This window comes from Abramis brama, assembly GCF_963993115.1.
Source record: "Abramis brama genome assembly, chromosome: 13".
NCBI classification, from domain to species: domain Eukaryota; kingdom Metazoa; phylum Chordata; class Actinopteri; order Cypriniformes; family Leuciscidae; genus Abramis; species Abramis brama.
In genome coordinates, this window is record NC_139975.1 from 34,987,272 (window position 1) to 35,007,370 (window position 20,099).

At 35.9% G+C, this 20,099-nt stretch overlaps 1 protein-coding gene across 1 annotated transcript in view; it reads right to left on the bottom strand.

Moving 5' to 3' along the window:
* uvssa (UV-stimulated scaffold protein A) overlaps positions 1 to 20,099 on the bottom strand; it is a 45,181-nt gene that overhangs the window by 3,211 nt on the left and 21,871 nt on the right. The window contains exons 8-12 of the mRNA XM_084132351.1: positions 15,558 to 15,663; positions 9,713 to 9,914; positions 8,228 to 8,368; positions 7,696 to 7,879; positions 7,510 to 7,621 (exon numbers count right to left, since the gene is read on the bottom strand). Of these exons, the coding sequence (XP_083988477.1) occupies positions 7,510 to 7,621; positions 7,696 to 7,879; positions 8,228 to 8,368; positions 9,713 to 9,914; positions 15,558 to 15,663 (745 nt within the window). The remainder of the gene's footprint in view (positions 1 to 7,509; positions 7,622 to 7,695; positions 7,880 to 8,227; positions 8,369 to 9,712; positions 9,915 to 15,557; positions 15,664 to 20,099) is intronic.

Sequence of the window (20,099 nt, forward strand, 5' to 3'; positions counted from 1 at the left end):
CAACACACTTCTGCCATCGACACACAACACACTTCTGCCATCGACACACAACACACTTCTGCCATCGACACACACACACACTTCTGCCATCGATACACACACACACTTCTGCCATTCACGAGTTCTTCATATTCTCAGTATGATTCTTCTAACACATTTATGCCGTGGACTAAAGATCTGATCACGGCCTCATCCTCTGGTTTTGGTATAATGTGTGTGAAAGTAATGGCATTCTTAACTTGACAGTGTTGAAAAAGATACATAAACCTATGAACATAACCTGATTCGGTGGTCAGGAATAATTTCTTATTATTATCATGATAGATAGATAAAATAGATAGATAGATAGATGGATAGATAGATAAGATGATAGATAGATAGATAGATAGATAGATAGATAGATAGATAGATAGATAGATAGATAAGATGATAGATAGATAGATAGATAGATAGATAGATAGATAGATAGATAGATAGATAGATAGATAGATAGATAGATAGGATGATAGATAGATAGATAGATAGATAGATAGATAGATAGATAGATAGATAGATAGGATGATAGATAAGATGATAGATAGATAGATAGATAGATAGATAGATAGATAGATAGATAGATAGATAGATAGATAGATAGATAGATAGATAGGATGATAGATAGATAGATAGATAGATAGATAGATAGATAGATAGATAGATAGATAGATAGATAGATAAGATGATTGATAGATAGATAGATAGATAGATAGATAGATAGATAGATAGATAGATAGATAGATAGATAGATAGATAGATAGATAGATAGATAAGATGATTGATAGATAGATAGATAGATAGATAGATAGATAGATAGATAGATAGATAGATAGGATGATAGATAGATAGATAGATAGATAGATAGATAGATAGATAGATAGATAGATAGATAGATAGATAGATAAGATGATTGATAGATAGATAGATAGATAGATAGATAGATAGATAGATAGATAGATAGATAGATAGATAAGATGATTGATAGATAGATAGATAGATAGATAGATAGATAGATAGATAGATAGATAGATAGATAGATAGATAGATAGATAGATAGATAGATAGATAGATAGATAGATAGATAAGATGATAGATAGATAGATAGATAGATAGATAGATAGATAGATAGATAGATAGATAGATAGATAGACTATAAAAAGATTAATAGGTAATTAAAGAGACACACTCTTTTTTTTATTTAAAAGGTATTGTAATCCATCCTTTAAATGAAAGCAGGAATATCTGAGATCTTGTCCAGGTTTAGTAACGGTTCCTCTCGAGAGACGCTGATTTCTCCAACGCTTCGTAAATCTGTCTTGTGTGAGTCTCGCACTCAGAATCATCAACTCTTCATTAAACACGTCCCTTACGGCGAACATGCATATCTCGCAATGATAAAACGGTAGCCGTTAAATTATTTACAATCTCTAAAGTGTTTAATTGCACAGAGCACTGCGCTTCATCAGTCTGAGGAAGACATGTGACCAACAAACAGCGTTTCAGAAGAACCCGAGGAGCGCTAGCGGGATTAATGTAGCCTTCAGGGTGAGGATGAGGAGGAGGAGGATGAAGATGACGGGTTTAACTTGAGCTGAGCAGCAGGACTCACTCCTCTGTCAACAGCTCGCATCTGCAACAGCTGCACAACACACACTCTCTCTCACACACACACACTCACCCACACACACCAGTGCTACAGAGAACACACGTGTGGAGTCCTGCTCTCTGGGAGGCTTGCACCTTCCTCAGAAAGGAAAGGAATACGCTGGGATCAAAGTTAAGTTCAAGAAATAACAAACTCATCTCTCGTTTTCTAAAATCAGGCGTTAAAACGGAGGAGAACGAGATCATGTTTTGGAGGAAAGAAATGCATAAATATTAAGCTTATACTTTTATAAAAAGCACTTTCATTAGTCTTTGTGTTATTTCATCTCATCATTTTAGGGTTTATGGCATTTCACTATCATGGCAACAAAGTTGTAAAATGTTAGTAAATAATAATTATCAATTATTTTTTATATTAACATGCATATTGTTTACATGTTGTGGCTGTACTTTAGAAACAGTGATTATTTTAATTAGTGCTGGGCAACGGTTACGATTAATCACATCCAAAATAAAAGTTTGTGTTTACATAATATATGTGTGTGTGCTCTGTATAATTATTTTGTATTTATAAATACACACACATGCATATACAGTATTTAAGAAAAATGTGTTATTTATATATAAAATATTTATATTTATATATAATATAAATTCTGTATAAATATATATACAGTATATAAATGCAAATAATTCTTAAATATATACAGGCATGTCTGTGTGTATTTATATATACAAAATAATTATACACACAGTACACACACATATATTATGTAAACACAAACTTTTACTTTGGATGTGATTAATCGTTGCCCAGCACTAACTTTAATGTTTCGGAGTTCCCCTCAATCGTCTCACTGCAACCCATGTTCTATAGGAAAGGAGGCACAGGTGTAAATGAATTATTATGGTATGCCACATTATGCAACAAATGCTGTCGACTGTTCTTAAAGGGATAGTTCGCCCAAAAATGATATTTAAGCCATGATTTACTCACCCTCAAGCCGTTCGAGATGCATATGTCAATCTTTTTTCAGACGAACACATTTTCAGTTATTTTAGAAAATGTCTTAGACCTTTCAGTGGTTATAATGTGAAGCAATGGGGTCCAGCTGATTCAAGTCGCAAAATGTGCATGCATCCTTCACAAAAATAATCCATCCGGCTCCAGGGGGATAAACAAAGGCCTTCTGAGGGTAATCCGTGCAGTTTTGTCGTAAAAATATACATATTTAAAACTTTATAAACGAAAATAACTGGCTTCCGGTTCATGGAGATGGTTGCTGGCATATGACGTAGGACGTAGCGTAGGAAGCGGCGTGACGTAGAACGAGCGTGACAGCGCAGCCAGAGAGCAGAGCAAAACAAAACTCTACGTTCGCTCTACGTCACGACGTCATTCATCTCCATGAACGCGCACCGACCGCCACCGGAAGCCAGTTATTTTAGTTTATAAAGTTTTAAATATGTTTTTTTTTTACGACAAAACTGCACGGATTACCCTCAGAAGGCCTTCGTTTATCCCCCTGGAGCCGGATGGATTATTTTTGTGAAGGATGCATGCACATTTTGCGACTTGAAGCAGCTGGACCCCATTGCTTCACATTATAACCACTGAAAGATCTAAGACATTTTCTAAAATAACTGAAAATGTGTTCGTCTGAAAAAAGATTGAAATATGCATCTCGAACGGCTTGAGGGTGAGTAAATCATGGCTTAAATATCATTTTTGGGCGAACTATCCCTTTAACCTACACTGAACCTCCAGAACCAGAAACAAATGTTGGGCCGACACGTTCCTTCAAAAGCATTTGCCATTGAAACAGGATTAGTAATTATTCCAGCTCTAGACACACTGACCATTCAGCTTAACTTTCAGTCGATCTTAAAGAACTAAACGGACCGAAGCTGAAGCAGTCGTGACAATACAACACATACTTGCCTTTCCTGGAAAAGTGCTTTAAAAACAACTTCATATGAAATCTACGTGAACACAAGCACAATCCTTACAAACTCTAGTCCATACTGATCCATTACATTACACATTTAATATAGAATCTGACTACTTTTTAACTAACTTGTTTATCGTATTGATTTGAATAGGATAATCTTGCACCATACTGACATAAAACTACAAAAAGAGAGAAAATACATTCCATCTTTGTCATCAACAACATAAAGTCCATTAAACACTACATTACTTCAGGGTTTCCCCTGGGTTCACGGAGGAACTGCAAGGGTTTGTGAGTTTAATTAAAGGATATTAAGTGATCATAAAAATGTGTTTGAAAGAAAAGGGTTTCCAAAGACATAGCAATACATGGTTAAATGGCTCACTGAGTGATAATTCAAATAATAATTAATGTGTTTATTAGAAGTCTGATATGTAATGTGAGAAAAATGATTTCCGTAAATCCAGTGGTCAAGTGTTTTGTGGCCTCTCAGTTTTCCAAGTAATTATAGACACCTATTTCACAAAACTAGAAGACTTTCTGAATGTGTATAAGCAATGTGCTTTCTTAGAAAGGAAAATTTAAAACATTTAAAAGAAGGGTTAGACTATATTTGAATGTGTCCTTGTAACAGTGTAATTACATATTTAAGTACTCAGTAATAATAATTAACTACATGACCTTACTATAGGGTTAAGATTAGGAATAGGGTTTGGTTTAGGGTTAGTTGCATGTAATTATGCCTAATTTATAGTTATTACTATAGCAAATACATGTAACGTGTAACAACGACACATTAAAATAAAGTGTTGCCAACAGAAGAATTGGGGAGACAATAAATTATGAATGATTTACTGACATTGTGTGAATAATATGTAATCATGATTTAATCAACAAAAAAAGTAACTGTAGTCTAATTACAATTAATTACAAGTAACTAACAACTTAAAGTCCTCCTGTGGTGAAAATCCAGCTGTTAATGTTGTTTATGTGTCTATGTGGTGTTTTTAATGTGCTTTAAGACAAACCATGTGTAAATTCATAAGTCGACAGCATTGCTGAGTGTTTTCTCCTTAAAACTGCAGTGAACCAAAGACAGTCTCAAAAACACGCTTTGAAATCGCTGGTGTTTCTGACGTCACAAACTACCTTGTAACCAATCAGATCAACGTGTGATCATCAACCAGTGGATCTCTGAGCTGAGTGAGTGAGTGAGTGAGTGGAGGCGGGGCTCATTTGCATATTCATAGAACCGCGCATACTAAATGAGGCAAGGGTGTCGAGTTACATTCAAGCTATTTTAAGGCATGAAGAATTATTTTCAAGGAAAAAAAAATGTTTAAATATGTCATTTTAGTGATCAAAGATGAGTTTTAAGGGATATAATTATTGACTACAGGGGGACTTTAATTACAAGTACTTAATTTTTGGATTCGGATTACGTAATCCAGATTAAGTAATCCGTCACTAACAGCACTGACAGCTTCTGTAACATTTTTTCCCTGAGTCTATGATATTCTGATCTCCAGATATGGCTCAGGTCCATACTTCAATGTAAATCAATATGATTTTTCATCGAATTGCAAGTAGGTGCTAGATCTGAGGTCACACTTACTGTAGATCAGGGGTTTGTTTAAACTCAAGAGAACGAGAACGAGAAACTTGCGTCAGACACACAGAACAAACACAGTGTTGAGAGTCACAAGCATCAGAAGTGTTTGGTCGGGCTGAAGCAGAATTCAATGGTTCGAGTGTTCAGTCGAGGGGCTGATGGACACCGGCAGCGTGTGTGTGTGTGGGGGGGGGGTCCTGCGGTTACCCTGAGAACCGGCATGTCCACGGCACAGGGCGTGACGGAGTCGCGGGGATCGATAGCTTACTTAGTTACAAAAGATGCTATTTCACAAGCCAGTGGTCAGCGGGCCCTGAAGTCAGTTGCCTCAGATAACTGTTTGTTAACAAGTAAAGTGTGGCCAAAGAAAGCACATCCGACGCTCCAGTGACAGCATGGAGACGCCGCTTAATTGGCTTTTAGCACCCGACTCCACAAGAAAAGAAGCCAGAGAGAGAAAGAGAAGGAGTGAGATGCAGCCTGTCCTATTATCTGAGTATTGATGATGACTTGGATGGGATTGCATCAGTTCATCTCTTCCTGGAGTCCCGCAGACTGTGGGTGATGGATGTCTGGGATTTGGGATTTGGCCTGGACACTGGCTACTGAAGGGCTGGGGGTCTCCGAAACACGAGGGAAAATGAAAGAAGATTATCAAGCTTTCAGGTTTGGTGTGTGTGAGGTCGATCTGGCAAGGATGCATTAAACATGCCTTGAGACAGGGTTTCACAAAAAAAAAAAAAAAGCTAATAATTACATCAAATGTGACATTAAAATAAAAACACATGACTGCACAATTAATCTGAACAAGTAAATTCTGCTTTTCAACTCCATCTATGTATGTGCAGCGAGTTTAACGGACATTTAGGGAATGCGATTTGCGCTTGGTTCACTTAATTAAAAAATAAAAGTTTTGAGGATTTGAATGTGAGAATTTAAGACATAAATATTAATGATGCAAGTTATTAATGATGTAATAATTATTAGAATTATTTTTATTTTTATTTTACAGGACCATTTAAATTTACGACAGTAATATATTTATATCTATGGAAGCTTGTTTCCGTTACAGAATAAAAAATAAAAAAGGTAACTGCGAGTTTATTTCTCACAATTCTGAGAAAAGATGTCAGGATTGCGAGATATAAACTCACAATTGAGAGAGAAAAAGTCACAATTATCTTTTAAAATGTTTTATTCTGTGGCGGAAACAAGCTTCCATAATATCTTCAAATAATGACAATAATCCCTATATTTATAAATAATTTTAAAAAATCTAAACAAATCAAAACACAACACTTAAACGATAAGATATTTTATCTGTGTGTGTCATGTGACCATTAACCAACATTACAGAACCGCAAACATGTGAATGAGTTGTTGTTACATTAATAAAATATGATTTAAAATTACAGGGAGCATATCGGCGGACAAAACGGTTTGGGAAACCCTGCCTGAAGACAAGAGGTTTGGCAAACATTTTAAGAGGCAGTTCCCCAGATAAGACTTTCTTCTACAAAAGGAGATATTTTGAAGAATGCTCACGCTGCTCTTTTCCATACAATGACTGTATATAAGCACTGTCACGCTCCGAAATTACAAAAAACACCATTAAAAGTAATCCACTGTAAATTAAATCTACCTAAAGATTAAATAAAGGTACCATTGCTACCTGTCCTCATAGTGAGAAAAAACCTCAAGAACACCTTTTGTGTTACACAAAGAACGCCAAAAGAACGTGTTCTGACTAGTTAAGTTACATACAGTCAATCCAGAAATTATTCAGACACCAAATATCATTTTTTTACTAGTGTGTGCAGGACACTCTAGGTCATTTATGTAAGTGAGGAGAGCAAAATAAAGTAAACTGTGACATATTATACCCAAAGATTCTTCATACAGTGACTAACAGTGACATTTATAAACATTTGGGACCAAAACTGATTCGGACACTTTGACCTGATCATGTTTTGCTGAAGTGTGTTTTCTTTAATAACTAATGCTCTTTTTACACACAGACTGAACACAATGAAGCATTGCTTGGTGATTGGTTGAGCTAAACTGGTATTATCTAATTGTGTAGTTAAATTTAACAGCTGACAGATATTCAACATAACTCATGTGTGAGACAGTCTAACAGAAGGACGGACAAAACCAGTCAAATATCAGCTGATCTGAGAACTCTGAGTTCTGCTCATATTTCATCACCACTTTCTAAACTATAGCGAATAAACTGATAATGTGAGAAATGTTGAAGTGTCTGAATAATGTTGGTTTGACTGTATATTGCATGAATTGTCTGACCTGGCTGCTGCTCCTGGCGTCTCCACTTCTCCTTCTCCAACCGCAGAGCATCTTCTGGGTTAACGGGCCTTCCCAGCTCATCCCGAGGGATAATGCACCCATGGAACGGGCACTGAAATTACATCACATTTCATTTCAGTACTTTATTCAGTCGGTGTCCTGCTCGCACGCTGTTGCTCGTCTGACCTTTACTCTGTCTTGACGTTCACACAAAGACCCATCTGGCATTGGTGCTTTGCACTTGTGCTCCACAGGTTTGAATTTCCCAGCGAATGTGATGTATCTCGACTTCATCTCTGCAGAAAGCTCCTCGTTTTCCACTTCTTCTTCCACCTCGTGAGGAACCCAGAACTGGTGCTGTGATGTGTGCCTGAAAACCAGTGAAAAAACAGGTCTGACTGAGAGAAAAAACACACATCACATCATCATGTAGAAATTGCCTTCACAAAGTGCATTTTTTGCATGACTGTCATTGATCTCAATGACTTTTCCAGCCCGTGAAATGATTGTTTCCTGATATTTCCAGGTTTTTCAGACGCAGAAATCTTGTATCATGATGCCAAACAGTAAATCTCCAGATCATTGTTTTCATCAGTTAATTTAGGAGAACAGGAGTTGATGTGAAGTCATGCAATGGTGCTCTCTAGTGGTCACTTCACACCATTCACACTCCAGTGAGAGACGGATGGATGCATGTTCCTCATGAAGGAGAGCGTACTTGATGATTTTCCCAGCGGTGGGCTGCTCCTCTCCCCAGTAGTAAAGATCCACTCCAAACGGGACGACGGGCGCCTCCACCGAAGCTTTCTCTCCGTTCATGCCCTCCTGGCCACGGCTGCTCACCACGGACTCAGACACACTGAAACAACCACAACACACTTTATCAACAAAACACTTTATGCATTTTGGTCATTCATTCACACAACAAACGCGTTTTGGGGCCTGAAAACGCGAACTTTTGAAAACGATACCGGTATCGTCTCCGTGTAAAACTACAAAAACTTAAATTTGTGTAAACGGTGACATCATGCACATGTGTGTGTGTTACATGTTCAGTGTATAGACGCATAGTGTTTCTTTATAAAGTGACATCGCCATCTACTGGCCTGGCAGCAGAATACAGCGTTTTCGTGGATCCGTGTGAACGGGCATCGTTTTGACAACGTTGTCGTTTGTATGCGAAAAACACAACAACCATAATGAACTGATCTTCACAGTAGATAACGCTTTACAGTGAACTCTGTTAGAGAGACACATATGACAGTTTATCTGTTCACTAAAACACTGACTCTCCTGTTGAGGAATAAAACACCATCATCTCCACCTCACTTTACAACACTTCCCTCAGTTCTCTCCATCTCCTGAAGCCAAGCTCATGTTGATTCTTGTTTTATTACCAGCTCTGTGTCACACACACACACACACGCACACACACACACAGACACACACACACACACACACACACACACACACACACACACACACACACACACACACACACACACACACACACACAGGATCTGATGCTGATTCTTGTTTTATTACCAGCTCTGTGTACCTTTAAATATTATATTTTATGACTATTTTAATATACAAATATGAAAAACATAATAAAATGTTTTTTTAAATCATAAAATATAGAATCTGTATTTCTGCTACAAATGTAACTCTGTTACAGTAATAGAGGAGGGGAACATTTAAAGACACATGTTGAAAGCTCATAGTCAGAACTGCACTGTTAGACTCCATACAGAATATAGTATAGTAGATAGTCATTCTAGTAGTGGTCAGCCAATACAGTTTTTAAAAACTATTTTATATTTAATTTGCACAATACTTTCTCAGATTTCACTAAAATATTTGACAATATTCCATTCTGTTAAATCCTTTTGAGCATTTAATAATTTCCATTTATTTCAGTCTTTCACTGCTATATTTTTTTCTTCTCTTTTTCTTCACTCTCAGAATAAAGGTCCAGAAGCGGTCCCTGGGGCGGTCCCTTTCAAAACCTACACCTTAGTACCTGAGGAGTGCATATTAATACCTCAAAGGCACATACTGTTACCAAAAGTGTATATATTAGTACATAAATGGTACATATTAGAACTTTTTAAAAGGGTACCGGTCCCAGTGACAGCTTTTGTACCCTTTCTTCTGAGTGTACTGCACATCAGTGTGTGTGAACTGATGACGGTCAGATCACCTGGTGGACGGGGCAGGGTCGAGCCTCTGTCGGAGCACACGCAGCGTGGCGGCAGCACAGGTGGGGTCCTGCTCTTCATCACTCATCTTCCTCCTGAGTCGAGACAGGCTGGCGGACACGAGGGGAACGGGACGTTTGACCGCAGCTCTCGACGGCTTTGCTTTGACCTCAGAGGCTGATGTCGAGGGAGTTTCATCAAGTCCTGTGAGAGACAACGAGAAGAATGACAAAAACAGGTCAAACATTCAGAAGGCCACATCTAGACTGTGTTGTTCAGGATCCCAGCACACGCACCGGTGGTCTGATGGACTGAGCGGGGTCCTGTGGGAGTGTGCAGGGGCTTAAGCTGGACTTAAGAGAGACATGAAGATCTGAGACTCACCCGAAAGCTTCCCAGCTTAATACTTGAAAGTACGGTGAATTCCTCATAAGACTGTTTACGGGACACCTGACCACTATACATCAATGACGACATGGGTCTGTTTTTACAGCTTATCAACAAATATGGCTTTTAAAAATCTACATAATGCGCAGTATTTTCAGATACATTTAATAAATACTGTATGTGTATTTAGATTTTTTAAAATAAATAACAGTATTTTATTTTACTTCACACACATTTTCATGTATTTGTGCCCACTCCTGTTCAACTTTAGCTTGCAGCAAAACTCAAAACTGTGCAACGATTAATCGCATCCAAAATAAAAGTTTGTGTTTACATAATATACATGTGTACTGTGTATAATTATTTTGTATATATAAATACACACACACACACACATGCAAAATAGAATAAATAGAATATAAATTATAAATAAATATATATACAGCAAATATGGAAATATTTGTATATATTTAAGAAAAATCTGTTATTTATATAAAAAATATTTATATTTATATATCATATAAATGACATATAAATATATATAGCCTACAGTATATACATGCAAATATCTGTATATATTAGAAAAAGTTATTTATATATAAAATATTTATATATAATATAAATATGTAAATATATATATACAGTATATACATGCAAATATTTGTAATATATAAACATGCATGTCTGTGTGTATATACAAAATAATTATACACAGTACACACACATATATTATGTAAACACTTTTACATAACTTTTATTTTGGATGCAATTGCACGTTGCACAACCCTAAAAATATATGTTTGAATGCATATCAGTGTAAGCCTATGAGACTGTTTGGCCTGTTTTACTGTCCCCCTGCAAATATAACTCTGATCACTTATCAACAAATCTCTAACCCTAAATATAAGCAATAGTGAAAGTGATGCCTTAGTTCAGTTAAGCAGAAAGAGTGGTTTACACACTAAAGAAACTATGTTAAGGTCTAAGGACAGGATGAGAAACGTATGGCCAGATTCGTACAATCCTGATCTCCATCCTCTGGTGTGTACAGTTAATCCAGGCTCACTCCCCTTCAGCGACTCACTGCATTACAGCGGCGCTCCAGTGTGTGGAATCATGAAATACGACCAAATCCTTTCTTTTTCTGTTCAAATTGACCAAAATGGTAGCTATTTGTCTGAAGCAATAAAGTTGCAGGTGCTAAAGAGATAAATCAATAAGAGGAAATAGAGAGGCCCAGCAGTAGACATAGAGTTGAGCTGCCAATGGTGGCGTTATTGATTTTCCTGAGTTCAGCAGGCCTTGTAATTAAAATGTAAATTTTGAGAGAGATAACGTCCTGACAGGAACGCTGGGATAAAGGGATAGATAAAAGCTGTTGTGAAAGGAACGGCGAAAGAGAGAGAGAGAGAGAGAAAGGAGGAGAGGAACAGACAAAATACTTTTCGAATGAAAAGGTTTCTCTCTGGATGAGAGAGCCGGAGCGATTTTGAAAGAAAGAAAGAAAGAAAGAAAGAAAGGGAAAGATTAGCCAGAGATGAGCTGGAGTCCTGTGACAGGTTGATGTAATATTAAATGAAACGGCTGATGCTAACTTGCGCTGATTGATAAATCTGAAATGATGGAGTTAACTTGGCAGTAAATCAGAATTATATTTCCCACGTCCCGTTTTAGGAGTATTTAAATTATACTGCGAATGGTTGCGCTCTTAATGCACAATTTCCATTTTCAATCTATATTCCTTTGCATATAGAGTGCAGAAAAAAAAAAAAAAAAAAAAAAAGGAGTGCTTTTCGCATTTAATTCAATAGAAAAGAACTGACATACACGCGTCTCTAATCAGCCTCAGATCTGATTCACTGCGGTACATGATTGCTGGTGGCGTTTGCTAAGGTAAGCATCACTAGTGCTATTGCTCATATCTGGGGTTAAGACCCCTAACTGTAAGTATTAAAGGGGTCATGACATGAGAAATCAAACTTGCCTTGATCTTTTGACATTCAGGAGGTCTTTGTACCATTAAATCAGCCTGCAAGATTCAGAGAGTAAAACTTTCTCATTTGAGTAAAACACAAAGCATTTATTTAATCAAGCTACAAAAATAGCTCGCAGGGGCAAATACATTTGCATATGACATCTGCGAATATTTTTACATCATCGCCCATAGGCCCCGCCCACTGGTCACTTAACGGCTAACGTTTGCCTACGCTGGATGTGAGCGTCGCGTTAAAAGCCATTATAATGACTGACGCTGTCTACACTGTCCAGTTTAAACAGCTGGTTTGTCTCTGTACAGACTTCAGAAGGTTTCCAGCATCTGGAACAAGTGGATGGCTTATTTTAATGGCGTCCCGGATTAGTCGGATGATTATATGTTTGTTCGGAGCATTTTATTTTGTAATCGAGACAGTTCGCAAAGAAACTTTAGTTGAAGATGAAGCATCACAAACCGCAAGTCAATGATTTCGTAATGCTTTGTCTGTAAATGTTTCATATGGATAATGTTTTCAGATCACTTACTCGCATGCAACAGCGAGTGTGTGTTGATCCTGTTTCCTGTGCAGTGACATTAGCCAATCATAACAGTGTCTGTTTACTGACAAGCCCTAAAGGAGCCGCACATTAAAAACTGATCATTTCAGACAGAAGGTCAGATCAATGAGGGTTGAAAATAATTGTTTTTCCACACACACATATATATTACTTAGTTTTTGTGCAAAAGACTTTATTAACATTATAAGTAAAGTTCAAGGAACATTTTAAAGTAATAAAAAAATCCATGTCACGACCCCTTTAATCTTCAGCACGTCCCTCATGTGGTTTGTGAAGAGTTTAGCGCACAGAAGCAGGTGTAAATCACCGCTCTAAGCTAATGGGCGCTCATTAACACCAGCGCATTGTTAATTTGGCATGGCCAGTGCACTGATCATTACATACTTTACTGCAGAAAGCAGCTTGGCTCTGTGAAGTTGTAGAAATGATATCCTAATGAATCTTCAGTTACAGCCTGCTTAGAGATGCCGAGAGGGAACGAATGAAGAAAGAGAACAGGAGCGAGAGCTGAAGTCACATCTCATCATTACTGTACGGCGTGAGTTCATCAGACATTAGCAGGGAAATCTGGAAATTACTAAACCACTGCATGAACCTCATTAGCTACTGTAATCGATTATTTTCATGGCAGTAAATTCAAAACGGGACAGGATTTGAGGTCAAATATAATCTGTGGTATTTAGCTGGCGTTTGACCTATCGCGTGACCTCTGTCTTTCGCCTGTGGCTTCCTGTCGATAGAGCTGTCCTTGCCCAGATGGACAACAATCTTCTGCATGTACAAATAGTCAGCTGTCAAAACAGATTTGTATCTGCGGCCCCAGGTTATAATTGATTTAAACGAGGCTTAAAGCAATTTATTACGTTTCAAAAAGAGATCTGAGTTTATTAAATGTGCAGCTGTTTTACAGTGATGTGATATTATTGTGCTTCTCACATTTCACACCAAATTATCATCAAACGGTGATTCTTATAACTGTAATGCGATACAAATTATTATTTTACCTATAAATCAACAAATTAAAGGCAGCACAGCAAATGCATAATATTACTATGATGTGTAAATACTTTGCAATTTAAGCTATTTTTTTTTTTTTTAGAATTTAGGGGGAAAGTGCTTAATTGTCATAAAATGTCACAATGCAAAACTATTAAAGAAAAAAAAAAAAACATTATTTTGTCTTTGATTTTGTAGTGACCTGGAAATAAATGTTCTTAACAAGATTTGATGAGACTCATCTTTATAATAATACAACATATTTGTTAAGATATGAATCAGTTATTTTTCCGATTTAATCATCCTAATGGATTAAAAACTGTATACACCTTTTGCATGGTGATGCTCATAAAACAGTCATAACAATATGTTTCAACTAAAAACATGTGTATCTAATCACTAACTTCTCATTAATGAGCGAATACACAAAAGTTGCAAAGTTTTGAATGTTACCATGTTTTACCATGCTATTACTTCATTTACCCCCTTTTTATTAATTAAAACAATTAAGGAATTCAAGAACTAGAGCAAAAACCAGTGTGATGCAGGATAATATATATTTCTCTCAATATTTATGAGACATTTTATTTTAATATATCATTAGATGAAACTTATAAGAACATATAATAAGAAAATTACCAGAATGAACTCCATTGACTTCAATGGATTTAATTAAATTAATTTTAAAACATATAACTCATAACTGCTCAAAACAGTCTACATTTATGAAAAATACATTTTCTTTTTCTAACAAAACAACATCAATATTACTCTGAAATGTTTTCAAACAAAATATATTTATTTTACTAGCAAAAAGGTATTTTCCTTTACCACCAAACACCATTTAGACTGTTTGGTCTATGAACGTTTGCTCTACAAGCACATTAAGAGTGTATTTACACGACAACAATGAACTAAAAAACAGACGACCCCCGTTCACACGCATCTGCGAAATTTATTTTATTGATTAATCATTATGCATGGCAGGCCAGTAGTTGGCGATGCCACTTTGTCAAGAAACACCCCGTAAACACAAACAGTTTTCACAAATTTGCGTTTTTGTTGTTTACATGGAGATGGTTGTTTTCAAAAACTTGCACTTTGAAGCCCGTTTTCAAAAAAATCTTGAGTTTTCAGGCTCTCAAAACACAAATAATCCACCAAAACACATGAAAAGTTTTCCGTTTTCAGTTGAAAACAATGTTGTGTAAAAATACCCTAAGACATTCATTTGTTTATGTCATTTTGTTTTAATTTCCGAATTATTGTGTGTGTTTATGCGCAAGCATGTTTATAAACTATAAAGGAAACTATAAAGGAGTGTAGGAAAGAGGCTAAATGTATTTTACACAATCAATTTGAGACAAATCTAACTAAAAAAATCTAGATGAAAAAAATCAGCATAATTTCCTTTCGGATCAAAACGGACCCGAACGCAAAAGGTGTAACAATTTAGTTTAAATGGCTATATCTTTTTTGAAAAAATTGTAAAAAACAATCTGAAAATAAATAAATAAATAATGTGTATTTTGACAGTCTTAACACTCTTACAAAATTATGGATTAAAAAAAAAAAAATCAAAACGGACCCGAAGGCAATAGCAGGGTTTTAATTCACTGTCAAACGACCTATTTTTGAAGTAAAACTTACAGCTTTTGAAAAGCAGAACCGTAAGTCGTACACTTCATGCTTTACACCTTAACTCTCAAAAACAAACTTTCCTTTTGCGCTTTGAACCTTTCAACGGCTAACCTTTTCAACTAAACTCACCAATCCCACACTGAAATATCCCCTGCCCCGCACTGCAAACAAACAGGCTTCCCCAGAGGACTTAGACGCGTCACCATAAGTGTGTGGTCATATCCACCAGAGATTATGTGGATTATGCATGATGCACCTGAACAAACTCACCGTACTCAGCCCGCAGATGTTCAGGAACATGAGGCTCATAGCCCTCCTTCTCCGGCACGTCCACAAAGTCCTCCTCGCTGTCCTCTCCATCCTCAGGAGCTCTCATCTAGCGCAGAAAACAGACATTACAATAAATAACACTTAATAAAGAAGTATTTTTTCTCGGTTTTCTCCAACTCTGTGCATGCTGTAAAAACTACTGTTGCAAAACACATCCAGTTTTTTTGGTGGTTCTCCAGCAAACAGCGCTGGTCTGCTGACAGTGTGTAATTCTCTGTGGGCTGATTAACACTCAGATGGGATATTCACTGTGGCCTCAGGATATAACACAGATTTACAGCACTCTCAACCGCAAACTCTGCAGTAACGTGGGACATCTTAACATTTTAATTCAAAGCCTTAATAGAATTTCCACTCGACCACATCCAATTTTTTTTTTTTTTCTGGTGCTAGTCTATCTGAGTATTGTCCCAGCTAACTGTGACTGTATAAAATAGTGCTGGTTATGCTAAATACGTTTTCCAGCATCTGTCAGCATGCAAAGGAGACCTTAATAACTTGCTGGGTTTCAGAAAGTGGGGCAACATGGGACAACCCCGAATAAACTAGATCTGCCGGTGGATTCGCACTTGCACTGGGTGTCTTAGTCTTAGGTTGAACTGCTTCTGATAACATCTTTTTGCAGGCTGTTCTACAAAAGAGAGGGTGATACGAGTCTGTGTTCACATCATGCGGTGACTTTAAGGAGACCAGCTGGCACTAGATAAACCCGTCTTAACAGAGACCAGACCCAGACTATAGACCTGATCTTAAGTGTATTAATGCTCAAGCTGAGCTGAAAAGCTTTCATAAGTCTTGTGGTTTGAAAGAAAGTTAATGCCAAAGCTTATCGGTGCACTTTTAACACTTGTATGTGACGGATTTGATTTTACAAAATGATTTCAGTGAATTTTGAGCAAATACTGTGTAAAATAAGCACTCTTTTAAAATACTCGGGGGCAAAAGTTTGGAATTAATATGATTTTTTTCATGTTTCTGAAAGACGTCTCTTCTGCTCAAGGCTGCATTTATTTGATCAAAGATACAGTAAAAAACAGTGAAATATTATTATAATTTAAACAGCAGTTTTCTATGTGAATATATAGTACAGAGTACTTTATTCCTGTGATCAAAGCATCATTACTCCAGTCTTCAGTGTCACATGATCCTTCAGAAATCACTCTAATATGATGATTTGATGCTCAAGAAACATTTATGATTATTATCAATGTTGAAAACAGTTGTGCTGATAAAGATTTTTATGCAAATTCTACCATTTAAAAGTATGGAGTAAGATCGATCTTGAAAAAAATAAAAAAACAATAATTTTATTCAACAAGGACGCATTAAATTGATTAAAGTGATAAATAAACACATTTATAATGCTACAAAAGATCATGTGACACTGAAGACTGGAGTAATGATGCTTTGATCACAGGAATAAATTACATTTGACTATATATTCACATAGAAAACAGCTGTTTTACACTCTAATAATATTTCATACTTTTTACTGTATTTTTGATCAAATAAATTCAGCCATTTTGAGCATGACATTAAAAAAACATTACAATTCTTAATTTTTCCAAGCTTTTGACTGCCAGTGTAAGCAACAATTAAATAGTGAATAAAGCATTAAATGAGAGTACTGGTATTTTTTATTAGCATTTTAACAAAAAAACATCTCAATCAACCACTATATTTGAGGTAGGCCTATCACTTGAGTGCATTCAGGACAGTTCAATACTTATGGTTATTAACTCTAAGTATGTTCAATGAAAAAGAAGTGATGACTTAGCAAACACAACTAATTAAAAGAATAAAGCTCTATAATCATATTGTGTGTCTGTAAGAGGCGAAGACGAATGTGGCTGGTGTCTCGAGGAGCGCTTCACTCTCTCTCCCTCCGCCTCATCCATCACTCGCGCTGTAAGTTTTGTTATCACTCCAACACTAATCAAAAGAGAAAACTGTCACTGCCACTGACCTGTGGAACCTCCCAATTATGCTCTTCAAGAGCGACAGCAGCACTTAACTTCCACTGCCGGCTAAATGACCACCATCAATCTACGCTGAATAGCAATGAGCCACCGGGCTGCAAATGATTTTTTTTTTTTTTTTTTTTTTTAAGGTACAGAAATCCCAAGCCTGGAATTTATGAAAGGTGAAAAGCAACTCAAGGCTATTTTCCCCCTCCTCGCTCAGACTCGCGGGCCTGGGGAGACCACGACGTCTGCATTAGTGCTAAACACAATTTATGCCTTTTAATTTACTCAAAAGGTGCTTAAGCGGCCCGTGCGCTACAATGCAGAACAGAATGCCAGTTTTTAAATATGGGGGTCGTTGGAATAAAACGGTTTATATAATCTGCGTGCCCTTCCTCTTTCGAGGGCACTGCTTAAAGTCTGGCATTCCTTTTCCATTTATTCTGTCTAATTGTCTCGGTGATGACCTCAATATAAAGCACTAAAGATTCTAGCTTGCTTTGCTTTTATTTTTCATTATTGCGGGCAGGCTCTGTGTTGACAGTTGCAGATTGAGGTATAAACTGTCTTTGCATGAGGTCTCAATTACGTGCACTGGTGGCGTTTCTCCAGAAACCAGCGCGCCCTCTATAGTGAACACACACACACACACACACACACACACACACATATGTGCGCTTTCTGTGGCTGTGAAATGAACTAATCCCTAATGTTCAAGCCCTGTAGTCGCAATCTAAAATTTGTAATGCAATGAATAGTGACACTTTAAAGTCAGCATAATATCAAAATGATCCCTGATGTGCGAGATTATTTCTCATCTTGTATTAAATACAACACCCTGCTGCATACATCCTTTATGCACTGTAAAAAATGATTTTTTGGTGAAGTAAATACTACTGGAAAAAAAACAATGTAATTTACATGAAAAAGTTAGTTCAGGCAAGAATTAAAAAAAATAAGTAAATTCCATATCAGTACTTAATTCAAGCGAGTAGAAATGAAAGCGTAAATATCAACTCAATAAAATTAAGTAAAAATGACTCAACTTTTCTGATACTGGGGTTCCCATCATGCACTGGACCTTGAATAATTAATGAGGTTCATTTTTCACTGGTTTCCAGCTGTATTTACACTGTTTTATCATTGCTTTTGTTGTCAGGATTAGTAACTTGCCATTTTGTGACATTTCGAGTAAATTTTCGTCTCAAAATGACACATTCAAACACAAAAATGATCCATCAAATGTTACCGTCATTGTGTATTGTCTACCAAGTATTGAGGTCTTTGCATTCACATGCTGTAGTATAAATTACTTAGATAATCTAAGTAAAGCACAAACTATATATGACTGGTATAATTCAATATTATTGTTTGAGTCAAATGTAATGCAAAAGAAATTTCAACTAAATCGATATTAATCAACCTTTAACTAGCCAAGATAAAATTACTTATATTCTTTGTTACTTTCACTTAACTAGGTTAAGTAAAGTTTACTTAATTCCATATTCCAAGTATATTTAACGTAAAGATTTCTAATTAAAGCTACTGATAAATATGTTTAGGTTTTTACTTGGCAAATCTTTGTAAATTGACTAGCATTTTCTGAGTGGAAAAAGTTGCCTAGCTTTTTTCAAGTAAATCCAACTCCAAATTTTTTTCAGTGTGTGAATGTCCTGTCTAGTGCTGTCAATCAATTATAATAAAAAATAACTAGATTAATCACACATTTTTTCTGTGATTAACTAAAAACACTTACGTTTTTATATATTTTATAATGTAATAATTTCAGTTATTCTCCAAATTAATGTAGAGATAACATAAAGACAGTATTTGAAGAGTGCCATCTGAAAATTTCTTCTAGAATGATCATTTTTATCAAGCTTGTGTATTTCAGTTCAGTAATTTAACTTAAATGGCAATGAAAATTACCTATTAATTGTCCTTTAAGTGAAATTACTGAACTTAAATATACAAGCTTGATAAAAATGATAATTCTAGAAGAAATTTTCAGATGGAACTTAGAGGCTTTTGCATCTGAACTCTTCATATATTTATATATTATCTATACGTTTTTTATATATTTTATAATGTAATAATTTCAGTTATTCTCCAAATTAATGTAGAGATAACTTAAAGACAGTATATATTTATATATTATTTATACGTTTTTTATATATTTTATAATGTAATAATTTCACAGTTATTCTCCAAATTAATGTAGAGATAACTTAAAGACAGTATGATCAAAATGATCCTTGATGTGCGATATTATTTCTCATCTTGTATTAAATACAACACCCTGCTGCATACATCCTTTATGTGAATGTCCTGTCTAGTGCTGTCAATCAATAAAAATAAAAAACTAGATTAATCACATTTTTTCTAATCGCAACTAAAAACACTTACGTTTTTTATATATTTTATAATGTAATAATTTCACAGTTATTCTCCGAATTAATGTAGAGATAACTTAAAGACAGTATATTTTAAAAAAAAACTTGTTTAATGGCATCTTTTT